The sequence below is a fragment of the Macrotis lagotis genome, chromosome 1, assembly GCF_037893015.1.
Source record: "Macrotis lagotis isolate mMagLag1 chromosome 1, bilby.v1.9.chrom.fasta, whole genome shotgun sequence".
NCBI lineage: Eukaryota > Metazoa > Chordata > Mammalia > Peramelemorphia > Peramelidae > Macrotis > Macrotis lagotis.
Window position 1 is genome coordinate 714,677,410 of NC_133658.1, and position 27,697 is coordinate 714,705,106.

Below are 27,697 nucleotides of genomic sequence, written 5' to 3' on the forward strand. Positions count from 1 at the left end.
TATACTTATGAAACAGCTATGGGAAAATCATTTAATCTCATCACACATAGATAATCACACATATCTACTACATGCCTCAATTATTTTATTTAGCCTGAGAAATGCTTTAAGTACCAGGGATAAGAACATTCAAACAAGATTTTAGTCAACACTTTTTGAAATTGACTGTAATCCTCAAATAAAAAAGAATAGACATGAAGCACATATGAATTAAATTAATGTTCTAATGTTTTTATTTTTTCCTCATGAAATCAATAACCTCATTTAACATTTTAAAATTTATTGGGAGGGTGATTTACACTAAATTGAAATATTTGTGTGTAAATTAAACACAGAGAAAATATATCTACTCTAAATCATTTCATTTTCTATTAATCTGGTCATTCTTTCTTAAAGGAATTTGTATAAATATTATATGCTTTATAGCATCATTTCTATCATTTAATAATAGAGGGCTGACTAAATATATTTCTTCATATAGGTTTGTTAGTGTGCCCACATATAAAGTTCTGATTCTGTTTATGTTCTATATATTTGTAACCAATTTTCTTCTTTTCCGTTTTTCAGGTCTTCTGGCTCTTGATACTCTGACCCTAGATGATGCATATATAAATGACAGCCACAAAAATTTTCAAGCAGTTCACTACTAAATCCCAAAAATGCTATTAAATTTATAAAATAATAAAATAAAACTCTTAATTAACTTTTAAGTGTTGTACCAAGTTTTGGTTTTCACATAATTGTAAAAAATTTATTCCAGTGGATTTAATGAGACCAAGATCAAACCTACTTTAGTCAAACATATAACCTAGGATATTTTATATATTTGTTTTTGAATAGATTTTTGTATATTTAACTTTCAGAGCTTAATAAATTAATGAATTAATTAATTAATTGAATTTATAAATTCATAACAAAATAAACAAATAAATGAGGATCAGGCATAATTTAGTTAAATGCTACACAACAGGCCTGAAATAATAATGGTACCTTCATTGGGGTTTGATACTGTCAGTGAAACTCTTTTAACATTTCAAAGATTAAAATTCTCTTATTTGATAGATTGTATTTATGAAGAAAGGGAATCACATTTTGGTAAAAGTATTGTTATTTGATGTGGGTGTTTGTGGTCTCCGTGTCTGTCTGGTTGATTTCTAGATGCATCTATCATCAACTATGAAAAGTTAAACAACTGAATTAAGAATAGAACAAAATCTGTTTTGAGGATCTTAGATTAACTGCTTTGCATGGGAGGTAGTTACTGAAAGGAACTCTATATCTTTTTAATTCATGGATCTAGTATAATTCTACTATATTTAGTATAGTACCTTTCTACTATACTTAGTTTAGTACTATAGTATATTATATATATGTATATATAGCATATAATACTACCATCTACTATAATTCATGTATCTAGTCATCACAGAAACTTTCAGCATCTTAACTTCTTACTTTAAAATGATGAAAATGAAGCCAATGGAGCTTAAGCATTTGTTTAGTGACTGACCAACAAATAATGCTTCCATTCAACAACATTCTAATTGAATTAGAAGACATGAAAAATCAGGATAAAGTTGGATTTAAAAAATTGCTGTGGACAAGTTATTTTTAGATGCTAAATTTATTAGATTTAGGAAATTTAAAGTTATATTTAGTAGACCTAGGAAATATAAAGCAATTCTAGAGGCATGACTCCATGGGGAGAAGATACTGAAATGAATAGATGAAGTGGGATGAGACTGGGAAGGACAATATAGGTGAAAGATTAGGGCAATTGATCAAAATCATTAAATTCAATTTAAGAAACACAAATCATCTACTTGTTTTGGGAAAGGGACTGAATTGAATACAAGCAGATAGGAATAGTAATGAAAAGTAGTCCTTTCCCTCAAGGAGATTAAATTTTTCTGAGGAATAAAACATTTAAAACAGATAAAATATATAAAATTTGAAAAAGAGACAATGAATAACTTGGGGTATGACAAAAGATATATAAAAGATGACACCTGAAGTACACAAAAAATTAAATAGGGAGTAATTAGTAGAGTATAAATTCTAGACATGCGAGAAAGTTTGAGAACAAGTATACAATTAGGAGATGGCAATTTGAGTTCTCTGGAAATTCAACCTTCTTGACTTATTTACATATTTACAAACCTTGTTATTTTCATTATTATGCCAATTTTCTCATTGCATACATTTAAAAATTCTTTTGCAGAAACTGTTCAATATTTGTATAGTTACCTTTGGGTCCATATGTGCTTTTTTTTTTAAATCTGTTGTTGTGAACACCAAGAGGACAAGGGATATTTCTACTTATTTTGTTTTATGTAGTAGATTAAATATGAGGCATTATATTGTGACCAAAACTCAATTTGATCATGAGTCTGTTGTTTTTGTTTGAGGGATTTTTAAAGTCTGTGTTACTGGAAGAAAAATACCGTTAGTCAGAAAAATTAATATTTCAAGCATCTTTTTTGCTTTTGTAATTCTAACTTCCTATCTTAATTCAATCATGACAGACCCCATTTTTCTTCTAAAAGCCAGTAAAACTGTATTCTAAATGAATTACAAATGTTACAACACAAAAATGTCAAAAATCCTAATTTTGAGCCATAAATGAAAGTAATGAACTTTTCTCCCTAAATGCATATTTCCAAACAGAATCTTGAGTGTTTGAATGTCATTGTGGACTGTGATTATAATTATATACTTATATAGTATTATACTGAGCAGTGAAGTGTCATAGTGGATCTAGTAGTGGGTCTAGAGAAAAGAAGTCTCATTTTCCCAAGTTCAAATATATATTTTGTTCATAATTCACCTATTATTTAGTTAATCATTAAAATATATTTTATCTGTAATGAAAAAAGTTCTAGGTGGCACAATGCATAGAGATCTGCACTTAGAATCAGGAAGACCTCTTTTTCTGAGTTCAGATCTGGCCTCAGACATTTATTATCTGTATGACTCTGGGAAAGATACTTTACCTTAGTTTCCGCATCTATAAAATGAGCTAGAAGGAAAGAGCAAAGTACTCCAATGTCTACCATGAAAACTAAAATGGGATCACAAAGAGTTGGACACAACTGAAAAATTATTAAATAACAACAGAAAAAGATGACCTTTGGATGTTAACTAGACTAGTTTCCAGATTCGAGGTTTGTAATCAAAATAAACAATGAATCTATATTTTCATGAGAATTTTTTTAATGTTTTTTAAACTTAGCAATTCTATAACCTGAACTTCTGGCCTGTTCTGACATGTCTTAATGTGAAATGAGCTTCTTTCCTCTATTCTTTTCTTATGAAATATAGAGATGACCAAATTAGAGCTTTCTTCTAAAATATCTTCAGATATTTGAAGGTAGTTATTAAGACAAAAGTGTGGTGTTAAAGCATGTAATTTGATAAATTCAGTCAAAGATTTAGGTAACCCAGGTGCTTAGTGTTCTGTAGATAGAACAGATGATACAATGCATAATATATTTGGGCATTTTGAAAAATAAAGTCCTAATTTTCTCCATATTTCTCTTTCCTAGGAATACATTAAGCCCAACACTTCTTTTAATTCCTTTTATCTCACTCATCTCAGTAATGGTTCATTTTCTCCAGATATATCTTAAAACATGGAAATAAGAATAGTCTTTCTTTGAGCAATGCCAACAACAGAAAATATTATTTTCAAGATTTTGAATATTTAACATTTCTAGATTTTGTTCATTAAAATGAAAGTACATAACACAAGATTTACAAATACAAATAAATGAAAATAAAACATTTAATATGCGTGGACCAAATAATATCATCATACTATTAAGGTATATTGTTATAATATTTGTTCATTGACACTGTTCATTTTGCTTATATCATATCAATATCCTATATTTGGATGATGTTTCATATTTTTGAGATATTATTAACCCTGTGCTGTCAAGCCAAAGAAAATGACCAGCTATTTAATTATATTTCTCACTGAATCATCATCATTCCAAAGATAATAGAAAAAGGAAAAAAGAGCAAATATGAACATAGTAGCTTCCAATTTTATTTTAATTGCTGTTTTAGCCAAATTTGTTTAAAAATTATTTTAAATTTGATGCTTTAAATATTCAATACAAAAGTACTCAGTGTTCAAATGTCATTTATAAAAATGAAATACAGTTGACCACTAAAGTTTTAACATCTTTTAGCATGATTTTCTTTGTTGGTAATATCTCATCTAACATTTTACCCTTAAATAAAAACTATTAGTAGCAAACTTAAATGCCATTTCTTATACATTCTAGCTGTGTAACAGGAGAAAAGTCACTTAAACTCAGGGTTATGGGCAGCTCTCTGAGATCCTAAGTTATAAAAAACATAGTGATCTGTAGTGTGAAAAATTGCTATCCATAAAAGGGAGATTTCCAGAAATCATAGATGTAGAGCAAAACAACAAAACAAAACAAAAAAAATCCAAACTTCTGAAAAAATAATTCAGTCATATAGAGTTCTATTTTTCCAAAAGAAATAGATATTATTACTAAGAGCGCATATCTGTTAAATTTTTTGAAGAAACATAATGCATCTGTATGCCATATAATAATTTACTTACCTAATATTTCTAAAATCTACAACAATCAGGTTTTTGCCTATTGATATGACTGCTTTTATTTGGATCACTAAAATTTCTCCCAGTCTCACTTTCCTCACAGAGGGCCATTCAAGTAACAACAAATGATTTCATGAAAATAAGGGAAGGAAAGGAAGGAAGAATGAATCAATGGGAGGGAGGGAAGCAGATATCTTCTCAAATCTCTTTTATAGAGTCATGCTTTTTTGTAATTTTGAAACATTCATTTTAGATTATGTGGTTATTCTTTCCATTTGTATTGCTGTACTTATTGCCTATATTGTTTTCTTGTTTATGTTTACTTCCTTTGGTTTCACATAGTGTATATTCCATTTTTATTCATCATATTTGTCATTTCTCACATCATGGTAATATAATCATATATTTATTAGCTACAGTTTAGCTATTTCCCAATAGTTGGGAATCTGAGATTCCCATCTTAGTTTCTAATTCAATTCTTTTGCAACCACAAAGAAGTCCTGCAATAGTTTGGTATATATGAGGCAATTTTTTTCCCTTTTCAATTATATCTTTATGTTATAGACCTATGTATGAAATATTTAAAACAAAGGTTATAAAAAGATATAAATTAATTTATATACATAATTTAAATTGCATTTGCAAAACGATTGTACAGATGCACAATTTTGAAAGTTTTCTGTTTTTTTTAGTTTTTGTTATTTTTTTTTTGTTTGTTTTTTGTTTTTTGCAAGGCAAATGGGGTTAAGTGGCTTGCCCAAGGCCACACAGCTAGGTAATTATTAAGTGTCTGCGATCAGATTTGAACACAAGTACTCTTGACTCTAGGGCCAGTGCTTTATCCACTGCACCACCTAGACGCCCCTATTTTTTCCTTTTGTAGTTTATTTACTCTGAAAAGATGTCTTTGGGACTATAAACCTCTAAGGCTCCTTCTAACTGTAAATGAATGATCTTAATATAGTCTTTCTTCATTTTATTTGAATAAATTTATGATGTGACTTATGTTATAATAAAATTGCTTGTGTGATGCATTGTGGCATGGAGATTGAAGAGATTGCCTCATATTTAGATTAGGTTCATATACAGTTCTGATATATCCTGATTCTGCCTTAAAATTTTAGGAGCATCCAGAAAATCTCTGATATTGTGAGTTGCAGGACATCTGATGATTTGAATTTGTAGAGGGAAATTTTTTTCCTTTGAATATCTTTATCCATTGAAATCACATTTACAGAATTTTTTTCACATATAAAAAAATGCACATGCAGATAATTATTCACAGATTAATAAATGGCATATAGAACATATACTTCACAATAACTTATGAGAATAAAAACAATGTATTGAAGCACATATAAATTATGTATTTTTACTAGAACTTTTGGATATTCTTTCTTCTATTTGAATTTTAAGATTTTCATGTAAATGAAAAAGTGGTACTAAATATTCTAGTTTTATTATGCTTGTTTACATTACATTACAATATATTCTGCTTTCTAGAGAAAAGATCTCAATTAATCAAACGCAATTTTAATTTTCTAACTGCATTTTTCATATAAAATTATTAATTCCACATCATATTTTTCCACACTACTGTCTGACAACTGAATGTTCTCATTATAGATAGCTGGGCGATTTGCTCACTCAGTTACTGGTAATTATAAAAAAAATAGAAATAAAAAAGTATATAAAATCACATAAGGCATCAGTTATTCCTATCTTAGGATAACTATTTTTTCATATCAAAAGGAAACAGACATTGCTATGCTCACAAATAAATTTTCTAGAACAGACATTCCAGCTCTTCATAAAGCAAAACAAGGTAAAACAAAGGTCCATGGAAGTCTGCTAAACCACTGAAGTCTGAAGTTTAAGCAGATCATACATTTTGCAGGACAAGTGTAACTACTATTTACTTTTATCAAAAATATATGCTTCATACCAAATATTTCCATTATAAGTTTCAGAGCTATTCTGAAAGAAAAAGTTCTGAAAACAAGATGACATTAACTATTTGGTATAATTTTTTCTCAGACATTAAACAAGTCTGTGAATAGATATGATTCCAAAACACATTGGCAACTTACCCTTCTAATCTTACATCTGGGAGACTTCTGTTAAGTGCAATCAAGTCACTGGCCATAAGATTAAACTGGTTAATTTTAAACAGTTCTTTCATTTTCTCCTGGTCATCTTTAGGAATCCGCACTGCTTTCCCCATCTCTCCTGGACCTTCTTGGTTTCTTGAAATAACAGCTGTTGAGACACACACATATATGAATAGATTCTTACAAGATTTCAATATATTATTGATATGTAGTTTTTAATTAAAAACAAACAAGTATTTTGACTAATTTATACTTTCTGTACTAATACAAAAGGGACTAAAGACCAGTCACAAGCACAATCCATATGTTGCTTTCCATGTAGAATGTATTATCTTGTTGAAATCAAATCTTTAGAAACATCTAAAATATATAAACTATAAAGTTTCAAATATGAATTATAACTGATAAAAATATAATTTCTTTGGAATTTCAAGAGTTTCTGAATTGCTCATTATGTGTATTTCATTTAATGATGTAGGAAGCACCAAACATGTGAGTTAATACACCATATTTCTGAGTTGCTGTGGTCAAAAAAATAAGTATAAATAAATCCTTCTTGATAAGCTTCTAAAATTGTCCAAATAGAATGAATGATGGAGAAAATTTGAAGTGGAAGTCTTTCCAAAGGTTGGGATCTGCAGGCCTAGCCATCAACATCTAAGACTTTCTTGATATTCTAGTAAAGATGTCATTAAGAGACACAAAACATTGAAAATGGACATTACAGAAATCAATTTAAGAGCCTAATTACAGAAATCAATTTAAGAGCCTAATTATAGACATATGGAAATCAAAAATAATGCTGAGAGTTTGTATTTCTCAAATATGAGAAATGCTTGCAGGAATTCTCAATTGCAACAAACCATTTATTTTTGCAGGAACAGAATATTTTAAACGACAATTTTATTCAATTTTTTTAAAAGGCACTGCCCCTTCCCTAAATTATTTATTGAATTTATTCTCTAGGGATGAGACATTTTTTCAATATGAAAAATTTCATTTTGATTCCTTGATATGATTCCTTAGAAATTCATTTCCACCTTATTTTGTATTGCGTTGTTTAATGAGGAGAGATACAAGTAGGAATCCGCTTAAATGGAATTGCTAAGAGCTTTCAAAGTCTGAACCTCTGCTTTCTCTTGTGCAAACTAAGGATTTTGAATTGTTCCTATTCATTTCTTTAAAAAAAATAAATTCTACACATTAAACCAAATAAGTTCATGTTAAAATGCATATCTGTGTTATAAGGTATATTAAATAGAATGGTAAAAGATTTAATGATTGAAGAGAACGATAAATTCATTTGAAGTCTCAGCTATGTTCCCTTGATATAATATTTAACTAAAGTATAAATAGTTTATAAAATTAGAATAAAATAAAATATTAACATGCAGTCCCAACCCTCTCTGAACCTTTCAGCTAACTGAGTCTAAACTGAAAAATATGACACAAATAGGGCTAGACTAGTAATATAAGAAAAGATCTAGTTCCATGAGCTCAGCATAATTGTGCATTCAAATTATAGAATGGAAGAGAATTAGGACTTGAAAACTGTGTTAACCCAAAATGTTTGGTAAATACTGGCCAAATAAACAATGTATACCTTACAGACTCTCCATCAGAATTTTTTTTTTAAAAAAAACTATTAATTATAATTTAGGGCAAGGTTTCTTATGAAGGATCTCCTAGGGCAGGTACCTCAAAGGAAAGGTTAAGTTTAAAGACATTAGCTAGCTGGAAAAGCTCTATTCTTTGTTTTAAATAGCTTGTTAGGTGGAACTGAGAGGTTATGGACCCTTAGTAGTCAAGATTCTTGAAGAAAAAAGAAAGGAAACCCAAGAGGGAAAATGCTCCTCATTCTCAGACAAATGCTTCTCTCATAAAAGAAAAAAAAAGCAAAAAACAAAGCTAGTGAAGTCTATGTGCTTTTTTTGAAACATAAATATTTTATATATTTTGAGTTTTATGATTTTCCCCCTAACTTACTTCCTTCAACTCCACCCCCACAGAAGACAATTTGCCTGTCTTTACATTGTTTCCAAGGTACGCATTGATCCAAACTGAAAATGATGAGAGAGAAATCATATCCTTAAGGAAGAAACATAAACTATAAGACAAAGCAGGACCAGACAATACGATATATGTTTTTTTCCCCCTAAAGTAAAGGTAATAGTCCTTGGTCTTTGTTCAAACTCCACAGTTCTTTCTCTGGATACAGATAGCATTCTCCATTGCAGACAGCCCAACTTGTCCGTGATTGATGCATTGATGGAATGAGCAAGTCCATCAAGGTTGATCATCACCCCCATGTTGTTGTTAGGGTGTACAAAGTTTTTTCTGGTTCTGCTCCTCTCACTCAGCATCAGTTCATGCAAATCCCTCCAGGATCCCCTGAATTCCTATCCATCCTGGTTTCTAATAGAATAATAGTGTTCCATGACATACATATACTACAGTTTGCTAAGCCATTCCCCAATTGAAGGATATGTACTTGATTTCCAATTCTTTGCCACCACAAACAGGGCTGCTATGAATATTTTTGTATAAGTGATGTTTTTACCCTTTTTTTTTATCATCTCTTCAAAGTACAGATCCGGTAGTGGTATTGCTAGGTCAAAGGGTATGCACATTTTTGTTACCCTTTGGGCATAGTTCCAAATTGCTCTCAAGAAATGTTGGAGGAGTTCACAGCTCTACCAGCAGTGTAATAGTGTCCCAGATTTCCCACAAACCTTCAAATAATAAACATTGTCCTTTCTGGTCATATTGGCCAGTCTGAGAGGTGTGAGGTGGTATCTCAGAGAAGTTTTAATTTGCATTTCTGTAATAAGTAATGATTTATAACAATTTTATATGACAATGGAATGCTTTGATCGCCTCATCTGTAAATTGCCTTTGCATATCCTTTGACCATTTCTCAATTTGGGAATGGCTTTTTGTTTCAAATTTGACTCAGTTTTCTGTGTATTTTAGAAAGGAGTCCTTTGTCAGAAACATTAGTTGTGAAGATTGTTTCCTAGTTTACTACATTACTTTTGATCTTGGTTACAGTGGTTTTATTTGTGCAAAAGCTTTTTAACTTAATGTTATCAAAATCATCTAGTTTGTTTTTGGTGATGTTCTCTATCCATTCCTTAGTCATATATTGCTTCCCTTTCCATAGATCTGACAGGTAAACTACTCCTTAATCTTCTAGTTTGCTTATAAAATAGTTTTTTATTTCTAAATCCTGTATCTGTTTGGATCTTATTTTGGTATAGGGTGTGAGGTGTTAGTCTAATCTAAGTTTCTTCCATACTGATTTCTAATTTTTCCAGCAGTTTTTATTGAAGAGTTAGTTTTTATCCCAATAGCTGGACACTTCGAGTTTATCAAGCAGCATATTATTATAATTGTTTTCTGTTATTGCATCTAGTCTATTCCACTGGTCCACCACTCTTTCTTAGCCAATACCAAAAGAGTTGATGACTGATGCATTATAATATAATTTAAGATCAGGTAGGGTTAAGCCACCTTCTTTTGTATTTTTTTCATTGTATCCCTGGAAATTCTTGACTTTTATTTTCAACAAATGTATTTACTTACAACTTTTTCTAATTTATTAATTTTTTTTGGAATTTTGATTGTTAGGGCACTAAACAGGTAATTTTGGGGGATAGAATTATCATTGTTATTAAATTAGCTCAACCCATCCATGAGCAATTGATGTTTGCCCAATTATTTAAATCTGATTTAATTTGAGTGAGAAGTGTTTTGCAATTGTTTACAAAACGTTTCTGAGTCTGTCTTGGCAAATAGATTCCCAGATATTTTATATTGTCTAAGGTTACTTTTAATAGGATTTCTCTTTCTAGCTCTTCCTGCTGTATCTTGCTAGTCATAAAAAAAGTTGAGGATTTATGAGGGTTTATTTTATATCCTGCAGCTTTGCTAAAATTGCTAATTGTTTCCAGCAGTTTTTTGAATGATTTCCTGGGTTTCTCTAGGAATACCACCATGTCATCTGCAAAAGAATAAGAGTTTGGTCTCTTCCTTCCCCATTCTAATTCCTTCAATTTTTTTTTCTTCTCTAATTGCTGAATCTAACATTTCTAATACAGTATTGAATAGTAGTGGTGATAATGAGCATCCTTGTTTCACCCTTGATCTTATTGGGAATGCCTATATCCTCTCCCCAATGAATATAATGTTTCAGATAGATACTGCTTATTATTCTAAGGAAAAGTTCATTTATTTCTACACTCTCTAGAGTTTTTAGTAGTAATAGATGCTGTATTTTGTCAAAAGCTTTTCCAGCATCTATCGATATAATCATATAATTTCTGAAAGGACTGTTGTTGTTATAATTAATTATACTAACAGTTTTCCTAATGTTGAACCAACCCTGCATTCCTGGGATGAATCCTATTTGGTCAGAATGTATTATCCTAGTAATAACTTGTTGTAATTGCTTTGCTAAGATTTTATTTAAGATTTTTTGCATCTATATTCATCAGGGAGTTAGGTCTACAATTTTCTTTCTCTTTTAATTCTTCCTGGTTTTAGTATTAGCACCACATTGGTGTCATAGAAAGAGTTAGGAAAAGTTCCTTCTTCACCTATTTTCCCCAAGAGTTTATGTAGAATTGTAACCAATTGTTCCTTAAATGTTTGGTAGAATTCACTTGTGAATCCATCACACCCTGCAGATTTTTTCTTAGGGAGATCAATGATGGATTGTTGAATTTCTTACTTTCTGAGATAGGGTTGTTTAGGTATTTAATCTCCTCTTCATTTAACCTGGGAAATTTAATTTTTTGTAAATATTTATTCATGTCTCTTAGATTGTCAAATTTATCGGCATAGAGTTGGGCAAAATAATTCTGAACTATTACCTTAATTTCCTCCTTTTTGGTGGTGAGTTCATTTTTTCTTTTATGATACTAACAATTTGGGTTTCTTCTTTCTTTTTTTTAAATCAAATTGACCGGAGGCTTATCAATTTTATTGGTTTTTTCATAAAACCAATTCTTGGTTTTATTTATTAATTCATTAGTTTTTTGCTTTTGCTTTTATTAATTTCTCCTTTAATGTTTAGAATTTCTAATTTGGTATTTAATGGGGAGTTTTAATTTGTTTTCTCTCTCTAATTTTTAGTTGCATATTTAATTCATTGATTTCCTCTTTCTCTAATTTATTCATGTAAGCATTTAAAGATATTTCATATCCTTTGACAGTAGCTTGAGTGAATCCCATAGGTTTTTGGTATGTTATTTTATTATTGTCATTATCTAGGATAAAATAATTAATTCTTTCTATAATTTGCTGTTTGATCCACTAATTCTTTAAACTGAGTTTATTCAGTTTCCAATTATTTCTGGATCTGGATCTCCCTGACCCAGTATTGCATATGATCTTTATTGCATTGTGATCTGAGAAAGATGCATTCACTATGTCTTCCTTTCTGCAATTTATTATTAGGTTTTTTTGCCCTATTACATGGTCAATTTTTGTGTCAGTGCCATGTACTGCAGAGTAAAAGGTATATTCCTTTCGAATCCCATTCACTTTGCTCCATAAGTCTATCATATCTAGTTTTTCTAACAATCTATTTACCTCCTTAACTTGTTTCTTGTTTATTTTATGTTTCGATTTATATAAATCTGAGAGCGGGAGGTTGAGGTCTCCAACTAGTAGAGTTTTGCTGTCTATGTCTTCCTATAGTTCTTTCAGCTTCTCCTCTAGGAATTTTGATGATTTCCCATTGGGTGTATACATATTCAGTATTGAAATCACTTTATTTTCAATGGTACCTTTTAGGAGGCTATAGTTTCCTTCCTTATCTCTTTTAATGCTATCTATTTTTGCAGCTCTTTTGTCTGAGATAAGGATTACTACCCCTGCTTTCTTCACTTCAGCTGAAGCAAAATATATTATACTCCAACCTTTGACTTTTACTCTATATGTATCTCTCTGCTTTCTTGTAAGCAGCATGTTGTAGGATTCTGGTTTCTAATCAACTCTGCTACTCACTTACATCTTAAGGGATAGTTCATCCCATTCACATTCAAAGTTATAATTACTAAATCTTTATTGACCTCCATGCTCTCTTCCCTCAGTTTGTGTTCCCCCCCCCTTTTTGCCTGTATTTCTATTCCTCAGTATTTTGTTTCTGAACACCACCCTCTTCATTGTGTTTGCCCTCCTATATGCACCCCTCCCCTTTCTTTCCCCTTTCCCTTTTCCCCTTTTCTCTTCCCTTCCCTCTGTTAGTTCTCCTTTTTCTCCCCCTCCCTGTCTCCATTTCCTCCTCCCCTTTTCCCCTTTTAATACTTGAAAGGTAAAATGTTATTGAAGTTAACTGAGTGAATTGTAACAACTTTAAGTCATGTTTGATGAAAGGAAAATTCAGGTGTTTCTCATCTCCCTTCTTCACCTCTATTACCATAGGCCTTGTGTACCTCTTCATGAAATGAGATTTACCCCATTCAATCCCCCCCTCCTCCTGTCTCCTTCCTGTCCCCCTTTTTAAGGAAGAAGTTTTTTTAAATCATTCTATATAAGTCATAGAAAATTCTGAATATCCATCAATTCTGGCTAAGTATATTCTCTCTAATAGAGTTATTAATCAATTCTTGAGAGTTATTCAAGCCTTTCTCCCAAGTAGGGATATGGCCAATTCCATCCCTTTGGGTAGCAGTCTCATGGATAAGTCATGAGTTTCCATCATTTCTGGCTAAGTATATTCTCTCTGATAGAATTACACTTCTTAAGAATTAAGAGACCCTTTTCCCATGCTGGGAAATAGCCAATTTTTATTTTCTTTACCCCCCCCCCCTTTTATAACCTTTCCATGTGCCTTTTGAACCTCCTATTTGATGTCCAAATTTTCTATTTAGCTCTGTTTTGTTCATCAGGAATTTTTAGACGTCTTCCATTTCATTAAATATCCATCTTTTCCCCTGAAAGAGAAAGTTCACTTTGCCAGTAAGTGGATTCTTGGCTGCATTCCAAGCTCCCTTGCTCTTCACAATATCTTGTTCCAGGCCCTTCTATCCCTTAATGTTGATGCAGCCAGGTCCTCTGTAATCTTTATTGTGGCTCCTTGGTTTCTTCATGGCTACTTGCAGGATTTTCTCTTTTATCTGACAGTTCTGGAATTTGGCCATAACATTCCTTGGTGTTTTCATTTTAGGATCTCATTCCAGTGGGGAGTGATGTATTCTTTAATAACTATTTTGCCCTCTAGTTCCATGACATCAGGTCAATTTTCCAGCACTAAATCTTGTAAAATTCAATCGGCCTTTTTTTTAATCTTCAATGTTTTCAGGAAGTCCAATAATTCTCAGGTTACCCCTCCTTGTTCTAGTCTCAAGGTCAGTGGTTTTGCTGATGAGGCATTTTCTTTGTTTTTTTTTAGGGTTTTTTTTTTTTTGCAAGGCCAATGGGGTTAAGTGGGTTGCCCAAGGCCACACAGCTAGGTAATTATTAAGTGTCTGAGACTGGATTTGAACCCAGGTACTCCTGACTCTAAGGCTGGTGCTTTATCCACTATGCCACCTAGCCGCCCCATGATGAGGTATTTTCTTCTATTTTTTCTATTTATTGGTTTTGTTTGACAGGCTCTTGCTGTCTCATGAAGTCATTAGTTTCCACAGACTTTGTTCTTTTTTTTAAGAGGAGTTTTCTTCATTTACCTATTGCAACTCCTTTTCCAATTGATCAATTCTATTCTTACATTTTTGAAAGAGCTTTCCATTTGACCAATTGAAGTTTTGAGAGAATTATTTTCTTTTTTAATTTGCCCAATTGAGGATCTGAGAGAATTATTCTCATTTTATATTTGTCCAATTGTATTTTCTTGGGTTAATTTCCCAAATTTTCCAATTGATTTTTTAAACTCCATCCTTATTTCTTCAAGGAAATCTTTCTGTGCTGGAGACCAGATCATTTTCTCCTCATAGATTCTAGGTCTCTCTGATTTAGGGTCTTTTCCTTCCAAGAATTTTTCTATGGACCCTCATTTCTTTTCCTTCATTTTGCTAAGACCTTGAGTTGGGGAGGGGCTGGTTCACAAAGGTTTGCTGTTGGGATCCCTAGAGGGTTTACTCAATGAGTATAGTATCTCCAGATGGACAGTAGGGGTGCTGGTTGCTTTCTTGAGAGTGTCTGTGACCTTGATGGAATCCTCTCCTTGACCTGGAGGAAGGGATTGAAGCTGTTAAATACTTTTGTCTTTGATCAATAGTGGACTATACCCTGGGGTGAAGTGATCACTCTCCCTTTTGTCAGCTGAGGTGATTCTGTGGCTCACATACCTGCCTGGGGCAGAAGTAGTTTGTAATTATTTTTGATCTGGGAATAAATTTTCAGCTGAATTAGAGGAATGGATTCAAAGTTCCTCCTGACCAAAGGAACTGAAGGATGTTGTCTGCAGCTCTCCCACAGTGGAACTCTCCTTCTAGCAGGCTCTAGCCCATCTGATCAAGCAGATCCAGTACTTAGGCCCTCAGACTCCCAGGCTCCAGCCCCACAGATAATCAGGTTGATCCACAGCTAATCCAGGCTCCCATGCTCTCTCCATCGTATGCTCCCCTCAGAGTCTGCCCTCTGCACCCAGATTCACCCATGATTACAGAATACAAATCCTGAGGTAGATGTTCTTTCTCCTGGTTTGTCATCTTGGGTTTTTTGAATGGATTTCTGTTAAGAGATTTGTTTCATATCATATATGGCAAAAGATCAATGGATTTTAGAACTGTGCCTATCTTCTCTGTCATCTTGGCCAGAAGAGTCTATGGGTTTTTAAATTGATCAGTTGTTAAGCTGACATATTTTTATAGTATTTACTATTTTTGAGGAAAAGAGTCACAAATTTCAGATGGGTCAGGAAGGGGATAACTCAAAATATATGGTAGCATCTAATGCCAGATGATTGGAGTAGAGTAGCACCCTATAGAAACTATGAGACCAGAAACAACAGTATGTCTTAAAATACCCTATTTCAATACTCAAACTTCATGATGTCTCTTCATACTTAAACATTGCCAATTACTCTCTATTCTTGGTAATTTCTTCTCTCTATGTTTTCATAACACTGCTTTTTCTTATTTCTTTTCTTATCTACAAGACTGTTCCTTCTTAGCATACTTTGCTAGATCAGAGACAACTGATTGCAAGGTGAACAATGTATTGTTCTTGGAGTTAGAAAGAGCTGAATTCAAATACTAACTTCAGATACTTAGTAACTATGTTACTGCTTAAGTCATCTAAACTCTGTTTACCTTAAATTTCACCATTCTAAAATGGAAATAATATTAGCACCAACCATCTAGTTTTCTTGTGAGAATCAAATGAGATGACATTTGTAAAAGTGCTTAGCACAGTGTCTTATACAAGAAGGTTTCTCTTGATTCTAATGTCTTCCTTCTGTAGATTATTTCACTTATTCAGTACATATTTGTTTGCATTTTGTATCTTCCATTGTAATATGAACTCCTTGAAGTCAGCCACTACCTTTTATCCTTCCTTTGTTCCCAAAATTTAAGAAAATGCTTGATAAAGAATAGGTGCTTTTTGACTGATGATACAGAAAATTCTTTGTCTATATTCACTCAAACATTGTTTTTTTCTTTTATTATTTTTTTCTAGATATATTCACAACCCCTTGAAATTTTTTCTCATCAGTATTTTTTAAAATTTTTCCTTTTATATTTTCATAATAGCAAAGACTGATTATTTTTGTCTTTTTTTTCAAAGAATGTACAATGTCACACTACCGGTTCCCTCTACTTGAGGCATAAAGGTTCACTATAGCTTAAGCAGAGGTATTTAAGGTAGGGTCCATGAAATTTATAAAAGTTATATAAACTAATATTTAAAATTAAATTTTACCTTTACAATTTATTTTACATTTAAAATTTTATTTTGATAAGGTATTTATAGGTTTTATTCTACCACAAAATATGTCCATGTCACACATAATAATACAACAAAAACAAATTTTAAGAACACAGCTTAACAGAACTTGAACAATTCCACACAACTTTTCAAAAGAATATATTGGGGGAAATAATAATCATTTTGTGACATAATGTAATATTTTTTATGCTTCTAGATCAAGGGTAAATGTCCATTCTGTTGAGAGGTATACAATAGTAGTGGTCAGAAGTAAACAGAACAATCACTCTTTGAAGTCTGGACCTGTGTCAGTGACTAAGATCACAAACAGAAAAATATGTTCTTGTTCTTTAGGCAAACATTGGAGATGTCTTGGGTTAGGACAAACCAGAAAACATGGGGGCAGCTAGGTGGTGCAGTGGATAGAGCACCAGCCCTGGAGTAAGGAGTACCTGAGTTCAAATCTGGCCTCAGGCACTTATCACCTAGCTGTGTGGCCTTGGGCAAGCCACTTAAACTCATTTGCCTTGCAAAAGCCTAAAAACAAAAACAAACAAACAAACAAAAAAAAAACAAAACAAAAAACAGAACACACGAGGGGTCCTTCTGAGTGAACTTTCCTGACAGGTATTTCATTAGAACTGTGAAATAGGGGGAATAACTCTCCTGACAAACTAGGAATTCCCAGGCATGGAGTGGGGATATCTAGATGGTTTTCTCCAGCAAAAATCTGAAAGACCTACATTAAACAGAGCCCCACAAGGTATCCTGTCCAGAAGTAATACCACAGGCATATGATAGTGGCTTAGCAGAATTGTAAAAGAAATGTTCCAATTTAGAACTTCAAGGGGAAGCACCTCCTGGAAAGCTAATCTAGTACAAGAATGTTAGTAAATAATTCTCCAATTTAAGTATTGTTCATCATAAGATATCTTGTTCTTAATATTCTTTGATGAGCTTTGATAAGCCTTTTAAAAAAAACTTTCCCTATTGATTTTTTGTGAACTGTGTACTTACTTATAAGACTAGTTGTTCATAACACATAAGGTAGTATCAAAAAGTGAGATTTTTTATATTATTTGTCATATGAGGGGAAAATCCAATTACATAAAAAATTTTCAAAATTGGATGTAGGTCCTTTCCATCAGGTGAAAACTTTTGACAAGTAGGTTTTCATATTTATCTGCATTCAAATTTATGTGAAATAAATCTACCTTTATGAAGCAACAACTCTTAGAAAATGCCATGAACATACACAGTACAAATACAAGAGATAAACCAAATATCCCTGTCCTCTTAATGCATAAAATCTTGTTAGGAATTAGACAACAGAGTAATTCTAAAATGAAAAGTAACATCATGAATATATATATATATATATATATATATATATATATATATATATATACACATATGAGATTTACAGTTAGAGAAGAAAGAGAGAGAATCCTATAAGGAGGATGAGATTGGGTAACCCTTCCTGAAAGTCATGACATTTGAATTATGATGGGTAATATTTCAATTAACAAGAGCATGGCATTCCAGGCACAGGGAGCAAAGGTCAGTAAACTGTATATGGTGGGGTATATTCATGAAATAATAATTGATTCAGTTAGGTAAGAACACTGAGTTAGAATATAACAAAGTTGAGAAAGATAAGTCTGGTGACACTTTGCAAAGATTCTAGAAAACAAAGCTAAGAAATGAAACTTTATTATGTATATAAGAAATCAGTGAATCTCTTTGAGCATGATTATATTTCATTTAAGGAAAAATCTAACTTCAATAGATTGGAAAGGAATGAGTAAAAAGTGACTTATATAACTTGTGAGATACTTAGACAAAACTTATTATAACCATTTCTATCTACATTTCTTTCTTTTTTTTGTTTCATATATCTCGTTTTAGAATGGTGTGTTGATTTTATCAAAATGTTATATTCAAATGTAATTATTTGATTTCATAGTAATAGTTAGTTACTAGTCATCTAAATTTATATTCTTATTTTCTTGTCCAGAACCCAAATGAGCCAGTAATTGCTCTCTAGTAAACTAGCTACTCTTAGACTATTCCAAAATAATCACCATTTGAAATTTTTAATAGGTAGCTACATTTCCATTTCCTAATTTTTTCTTCATTCATTTCATCAATTATTGAAAAATATATAATACTAACAGAGTTATTTGCTGATGAATAATTATGTATTTTCAAACTGACAATTTTATATGTGTCTGTGAATTTTATGTATATATGTATATGTGTGTGTGGAGCCAAATGTTATATTTAGTCAATTTTCCAATTTAAATATATTTTAGTTGTTAAGACAAACTTATCTAACTACATACACAAACACTTATATATATATATATATATATATGCATCAACATGATGAATTTATTTACATATTGACATGTGTACGAATTCAACAAATATAAGATTAGAAAGAGAGAAAGGGGGGAGAGAGAGAGAGAGAGAGACAGAGAGAGAGAGAGAGAAAGATGGCATGAGCAGGAACCAGTGATAAGAATTACCCTTTATTTATCACATTGAGATTTGCAAAATATTTTCTATGTGTTAACTATTTGACCCCCACAATAGCTCTGTGAAGAAAAGATTATTATCCTTTCTATTTAAACTGAGATTAAGACTAGTTAAGTACCTTGTTCAGGGTTACAAAAGTAGTATGTAGCTCAGGATGGATTCCAACTTGTCTTCCTGCCTCCAAATCACATGCTCTATCCATTACTCTATCTAACTGAATGAGAGCAATTACAACTGAAGAAATATAATTAATAAGCAAGATATCTTAAGAACTTTTGTTAAGCCAAGGGGAGAAAAAGAAGGATATGTGTGTGTTCACTAAAAGAACTCCAGATTTCTCCTATGCCCCTTCAATTTTGGTCTTTCAAAAGCAAGGATACTAAAGGCCTATAGAATTATAATTTAGTGAAATTTAACTTTCATTTACTTATGAATTTAGATAACCACTCTGTTTAAATAACAACATGAATGTATTTAGTATTAAAATCAAGATTTGAACCCAGAGAATAGTTTACTTAGTTGCTATAGAACAAATGTGCAGAATTTTTAATATTATTATGAGTAAATGCAAAATTACCATCAGTTATATCCTTATAATGAATTTATTTGGGGAGAATTCCTAATGAATTATAAAGTTTATTGTCCCTTAATTATTTTCAGTTCCTGTATGAATAACTAGCTAAATGCCTAATGTATATCAGGAAAACACAAAGCTCCAAAGATTTAAATGCATCATTCCAAAATAGTTGCTACTGAATGCACATTTGACATTTCATAAAATGCTTTATCTGGGCATGGATAGAGATTTGGCAATTTTCCCTTCAACTTAGGGTGGGGGGAAGCCTAAAAAATTATAACACGGGATTAGTTTAATTTTATTCTGAATTTTGCAAAGAAAAATGTAATTTATAAGCAGAAAATTGTCATTTGCAGGGTCATAATATTTTATAATTTAATACAATGAGAGATATTAAGAGATCATATTATTAAATACCCTAAAGTACCACAAAAAAAGACATGGAAAAGGATGTGCTGCTAGGTTGCAGCATTACCAGTGTTATAAACATATTTCCATAAAAGTAAGGTCAATAATTTTATATACACCTAGCAGCAACTCTTTGCTTTTAAAAAAAAAGAAAACAGTGCCAAAGAACATTTTATGTAAATGTCAATAGACATGCTGAAAGCTACTGAAAGCAACCAATAATCATTTTGACTATTATACTCTAGAATTTTACAATATAATGACAGGACTGACAAAGATTTACTCATATAGCTAGAACATAAGCATCTAAAGGGCAAGAGATTTAAAAAATAACCATTTTATTTTTTGAACATTTTTTCAGTTTATAATCAAAAATACATATTTTGCTTAATTCTAATACATTTTATTTTCATATCCTTGGATATTCAGTAACTTCAATGCAAAGCGAGTAAATGTGTAGCTTATAAAAAACATCTTGGAAAGCATGATGCAGGAATAAGGAACAAATGAACCCAAAAGAATTGTATACTGAATAGGAATTATATATATATATGAATATGCCAGTAATACTATCAAGTAAAGAAGTAGAAAACTCTCACCATGGTTAGTGCCAAATAATATAACAACTCTCAACATTGAAATTTATTATATTTTAAGAGGTAGAAAGTGACTTGAAAATAAAAGCAGGTAATTCATGAATCAACTATCTGTGTCAAGTCAGATTGCTTATATGTTTAAAAAAAATCAAATTTAGTTTAAATCTAGAAGAAAGAATAATGACAAGACAAAACATGTTGTTCAGTCATGCCAAGTCTTCCTGACTCCATTTGTATTTCCTTGTCAAAGATACTAGAGAGTTGTGCTATTTCCTTGTTCAGTTCATTTTACAGAGGAATATCCTGAGGCATAGTTATGTGACTCTCCCAGGGTGAGACAGTATCTGAGACCAGATTTGAATTCACAAAGCTAAGACTTCCTGACTCTAGGTTCAGGTTCTATCTACTTCACAACCTAGCTGCCTCAGAAAAATGTAACATATACAATTAAAATATGTAAATCTTAACATATTTACATAAGGTATTTTTGATGGAATATTGATAGAATAATTTCAAATAGTAACTCTATCAGTGTAAATCAATTGTTAGTAAAAGAATATATATGGTGTATAAAGGGTCTCCATCAGCAAACTGTCTTATTTTCAAGTTATTACATAAGGTAGCGGAAAGTCATGCAACTTTAGGATATAAAATCACTTGTAGAATCTTAGAAAAAAAGATGGTGAAAGATTAAGTTTACTTGCTACTAAGATAACTTCTAGAGGTTCAATATAGACTCAAGTGAAGTTGAAAAATTTGACAGCCAGAACACGGGTGATAAAAACTAAAAGAATATAGCTAGAATCCTACTATTTATGAAAGAGTGGTTGAACCATAAAAGAACCAGTGAATTCTTATAAATGAAATCTTAATCTTGTGCATGTTACAAATTTTATAGTTAAAGTTCTCTTCTGAAAACCTCTGATAAATAGATTCCAAACCATGTGGAATGCTTTAAATAAGGATATAACAGTGGAGGCAGAAGCATTTATATGGGGTACAAAAGGGGAAAGAAAGGCAAAAAAAGAAAAAGAGAGGAGAAAAGAAGAGAAGAGAGGAAAGAATATAAGAGATATTAATGAAAGTATAATATTAGGCTTGATAATGGAAATATGCAAGTAATCCATGAAGCACAATAGTTGGTGAAGAGTTCAAATTGTTGAGACATTATGTGAAAATAGTAAAATGATGATGGAAGAATGATTTCAGTAAGTAGTAAAACACTCAGGTTGTTCTGGAAAAAAAATCATACTCTATAACAGGAAAGAACTTTCTTTTTTTGTAATATCTTCTAATCTGTCATAGTTATCATTGTTCAGTCATTTAAGTCATATCAGACTGTAATTCCATTTTGTTTATTCTTGGTAAATATCCTTGAGTGGTTTGCCATTTCCTTCTGCAGCTCATTTTACAGATGAGGAACTGAGGTAAACAGGGTTAAGTTACTTCCACAGCATGAAGGGTTTGTTCAATGAAAACTAGGACTTCTGTTGTGAGGGCTGCTTTTCACCTTTGCTGTCTCTTACCTATTGCTCCATGAAGCATACACTGGCCACAACCAATTAAACCTTTTTAGCACCTGAGTTAAACCTGGTTAAGGGATCTCAAACCCATCAGTGAAGTAGGGGAGGAGGGGTGTAGGCCCCATGAATGTGAGGAGTTCCCCTGGTGGAATGGGAGGGATGAGAACAATTAACTCCAGTGACTATGAAGGCAGCTGAAGCAGGCATTGTGGACTGCTCAAAGTTCACTTAGATACTGAGGATGCCAAAACCATCTATTGCATGACAAGTCACCACCAGTCAAATTAACTCTCTCTCCCACCAAACAGTAATGATTCTGGAAAAGAGAATGAGGATGATAATTTGGTGCAACTCTGTCTCACTAAAATCCAGTTTAGGCATGAATCAAAAGATATTATCTATACCATTTTACCATGTTTACATATCTCAAAGTCCTATAATGACAGTCAAGTGATGAATTAGAATATGGGGATACACAGGGAATATAGTCACAACCCTGCACACAGGTGGCCCAGGACAGAAGTTCATATTCTCATTAGAAGCAGCAATGGAATTCAGCAACCCAATGGGTATCTGAGCAGGAATTTAAGGACCAAACTGCTCACCTCCTAGTGTGAGGAAGGAAATAGAAAAGGCACCTTAAAGGACTGCCAGGGCCAAGCCAAGATGGTGGCCAAAAGCTAGGAAACTCCTGACACTTTCCCTGAAATAACTTTAAATGAAAACTCTACACAGATATTAAAGCTAGAGATGCCACAATAAAAGAGAGAAAGAAGTTCTCAAAACAAGATATCATGGAGGAACATCAATAAGGTGTGTTTCTCCTAGGTTAAGGGAAGTAAAGATTGTAGAGCTAGAAAGTCAGTAGGAGGCTCTTAGCCATAGCATAGATCAGGTCAAGACTCAGCAAGTCAGTATTACAGCCAGACAGCAGAGAATGTCCCAATCCCAGTTCAGAAGACAAAGTTGAGGCCTGGGAACACTAATGCAACACACAGAACTGAGTTGGGCTACCCTAATAGAGGAAACAAATCACTGTATTGACAACCATTTGGGATAACAGAAAAAACAAACAAATGCATTAACAGCACTTTAGTCAGCAGAAAGCTCAGGCTACCTTAAAAGGGGAAACAAACCACTACACAGTCAATGCCATGGAAAAGTGATAAAGGCAATATATCTAAGCCCCATCACAAAAAAAAGTTTGGGATTATATCCCCTTTGATTCAGGAGCAGAGCTCAATTATAAAAATAAGCAAAAAACAAAAAAAAATAGCCCTAACCATAGATATCGATCATTCTGATAAAAACAATAAGATAAAAACATTAAAAATGCCATCTCAGAAGATGAAAGCAGTGACAAGATGCCTACAGGGAAATTCTAAAAGGAGTTTATGAATTGATCCTACATCCAAAAGACTTCTTGAAAGAGATCAAAAAAGGATTCTCAAAAGCAAAAGAAGAGACGATAGAGAAACATGGAGAAAAGAAATGTGAACCATGCGGGAGAATTATGAAAAATTGTCTAAAGAAATTAGCTTATTTAAAAGTAAAAATATACAACTGGACAAAGAATGTGAGTCATTAAAGAGTAAAATTAACCTACTGGAAAAGGAAACAAAAAAAGCTAGCTGAAGAAAATAAATCTTTAAAATTAGAATTGAACAAATGGAAACGAATGACTATATGAGACCCCAGGAGTCATTCAATCGAAACCAAAATATTGGAAGAAAATATAAAGTAGCTCTTAGGAAAAATAATCAACCCATTAAACAGATGCAGGAAAGATAATTTACTTGACTGTCTCAAACAAAATTAAAGATCCTGGATAACAGCTTTTCAGAAAATAAACATGAAATACCTCTTGATATTCTAGAATAAGAAGACAAAATAGTCCTTAAAACAAGAATCTACCAATCTTTACCTCCAGAAAGAAATCCCAGAATAAAAACTCCAAGAAATATTGTAGCCAAATTTCAGAAATCTCAGCCTAAGAGAAAATATAGCAAGCAATGAAAAAGAAGTAATTTAAATATCAAGGAACCAGAGTCAGGGATATGCAGGATTTATTAGTTTTGAACATTAAAGGAAGGCTTTGCCTGGAGGGCAAAGGACCTCTGATTAAAACCAAATCATCAACTCTCCAAAATTCCTAGCATATTCTTTGAGAGAAAACAAAGATGGATTTTAATGTATTTGAAGAGTTTCAAAATTATTTGATATTATTTGATAAAAAGACCAGAACTAAAAGAAATTTCAGTCTTCAAATATAAGACTCAAGAGAGGAATCAAAAGGTAAATGGAAAGAGGAAAAATGTTAGTCAAGAACATCGAACTGTAAAAATCCCTATAAGGGAAAACAATACTTGTAACTCTTGAGAATTATATTCCTCTTAGGGTAGCTAAGAAAAATCATACTGAGAGAGAGGTATGAATATAAATTGATCATGAAAATGATGATTCTTTAGCTGATACTTTAGGTGATGAATGTTGATTATAGTTGTAGGGAATGTAATTTGAGGGAGTGAGTATTGCTGGATCAGGAAGTGATGCTTTTAATGATACTTTAATTCTTGAGGGTTTCATTTCTATTGAGACAGAGGGAGGGAATGTACTTTCAGGGACTGGACATAAATAGATCATGAAGAGATTTTACTCTATTTGATGCTTTAGCTACTGCTAGAGGGAGTGAACTTAGAAGGAGTTGGTATAAATAGAACATGAAGTGATTTTCCTTTACATGATGATACTTTAGTTTTTGAGGATTATATTCCTCTAGAGGGTACTTGGAAAAGAGTGTGCTATATAAATTGAATATACTTTGATTGTGTTTATGGATCTTGAGTATTATATTTCTAATGACATAGTTGAGGGGAGTAAACTTGGTCAGAGGCTGTGGGTACAAAGTGATAATGAGTTAATGCTGTTGATAAATCAGTCAATCATTCTAACAATCAATCAACCCAAGAGAACTCTTGTTCCATCAGAACAGATTAAAAAGAGTATGCTTTGATAAAGTTTGTGGGTACAAGACAAGGTCAAAGCAATAAAGACATAAAAAGGAGTATCTAAGTAGAAGTCAAGGCACTGAGGATAAAATAACATGACAGATCTATTGCAGTAGAAGGAAAGAAGGGTAGATATGAACACTGATTAAAATTTACTTTTACCAGACTTGATACAAAGAGAGAAAAACATACATTTCCACTTGCATTTAAAAATTTTATCCTATACCAGAGGGAAGAAGGGAGAGATGGGAGAAGGGGGGAATGATCACAAATGTAAAATAAAGGTAAAGCAAAATTTAAAATGAAAAAGTAAAAGTGGAAAGGGAGAAGTAGAGAGAAAAGGGATGGTAGTGAGAAGGAGTGATTAAGAGATAGTAGTCAGAAGCAAAACTTGGTGAGGAGGTATAAGGGAAAAGGAAAGAGAATAGTAAAAATGGGGGAAGAAAGCATTGAGGGAAATACAGAGTTCAGAATCATAACTGTAAATGTGAATGGGATGAGTTCCCTCTAGGGAAGACCCTCCAGGACTGGTGTTCTATCCACTGCACCAGTGCCCTGCCCCCAAAATAACAACTAAAGTGGGGCTTGAATCTAGTAGGTCAATAGGTATGATTAGTTATATTGGCAGTGGTAGTGGAAGAGATAATAATAATAATAATTGTATTCTCTTGGATCATCTAAAATTTTAATACAACATCTCCATGATATCAGGAGTGTAAATCAAGAATGGAGAATAAATGCCTGAAAAAAAGAAAGCATAGATGTAAAAAAAAAGGACAATTATCAGCATACTTCCTTTATTCACCATAGGGTAAGAACTGATCACAAATATTACTAGTAGATAGACAATACTGCTGTCATGTACTTTCATCCTGTCTTTGACAGACTCCTTAAGATCTTGTTAACCTTTCAAGCAGTGTCTTTAGGTTTATATAAAAGAATTCTTGTCTTATTGCTACTCTAATATACGTAAGAATAATATTGCAATATTTGCTATTTTTTCCATTATCATTCTTTGAAATGATCTTTTTTCTATATCACATATCAATCAACACTATAGAAAGTAATCTGTACCTGGATCAAATCCAGAAGTAATTAATGATGTTTTCCTATTAGATATTGTCTTATCAGATAATCCTTAGTATGATACTTTTAAATCAGTAACCTATGTAGGCAAGAAACTTTCTCATTTAAACCTACCAAAGATAAATGCTTTCTGAAATGCAGATTTTAACAGATAACTTTTAGGAACTTGTGCTTCAGGACACTGGAAAACATTTTTACAAAGTAATAATAAAAATAATTACTATACTTGAACAAAAGGATCATTTCAATTGATCACATTTAAATATCAATGGATGAATGAAAAGCATTTATTAAACACATGACAAACTCTGTCTTATTAGATATAGATGACAACAAATATTAAAGTAAAGATTTTCATGGTATCAGAAGATACCACATTCAAGAAAGGTCAGTCACAGGACAGATAGAAAGGCATAGAGGTATTATATGTCTGCTTATTTCAGCATTCATTCAACATTTAGAGTGCAGAAATTTATGAAAGGTATTAAGGGAAATTCATTCATAAGTTTATTTTTCTCATTTATTTAATTATTTACATGTTTATGATTTCATGTCTATAAAATGTTTTCATCATTATAGCATCTTATTTGTTTTGTTTTGTTTTGTTTTTTTAATTTTCCTCAATTATATGCAATGGAAGTTTTCAACATTCATCCTTTTTCTACATTTTTCTACCACACTTCCTTCCTTACCCTCAGTCCATGGCAGTAAATTCTTTAATATAGATTGTACATATACAATTGTGTTAACATATTCATATTAGATATGATATTTAAGAGGAATTAGAATTAAGAGGGAAAAGCAAAGAGAATGAAAGAAAAAAGTACAATAATATTTTAAAAAGAGAACAGAGCTGGCAGCTAGATAGCACAGTGGATAGAACTCTGACCCTAAAGTCAGGAAGACCTGAGTTAAATTCTGGTCTCAGATACTTAATACTTCTTTTTTTTTTTTACATTTTTTTTTGGCAAGGCAAATGGAGTTAAGTGGCTAGCCCAAGGCCACACAACTAGGTAATTATTAAGTGTCTGAGACCGGATTTAAACCCAGGTACTCCTGACACCAAGGCCGGTGCTTTATCCATTACACCACCTAGCCTCCCCTACTTCTTACTTAGCTATGTGACCTTGATCAAGTCACTTAACCCCATTGCATAGCCAAAAAAGTGAACATAATATGCTTTGTTTTTCATTCAGAATTAATATTTTTTTTCCCTCTGGATGTTGATGGCATTTCCCATACCAGGCCTCTCAGGATTGTTCTTGATCGCTGAACCACTGAGAAGACCTGTATATATCATATTTGGTCATCTCACAATCTTGCTTTTGTCCTAGTTCTGATCACTTCATTCATCATAAGTCCATGCAAGTC

General features: G+C 32.2%; 1 protein-coding gene across 1 annotated transcript in view; it reads right to left on the bottom strand.

Moving 5' to 3' along the window:
- The window catches only part of GALNT13 (polypeptide N-acetylgalactosaminyltransferase 13), an 870,176-nt gene that overhangs the window by 483,046 nt on the left and 359,433 nt on the right, over positions 1-27,697 (bottom strand). Inside the window, exon 3 of the mRNA XM_074215960.1 lies at positions 6,688-6,856. Coding sequence (XP_074072061.1) covers positions 6,688-6,856 — 169 coding nt within the window. The remainder of the gene's footprint in view (positions 1-6,687; positions 6,857-27,697) is intronic.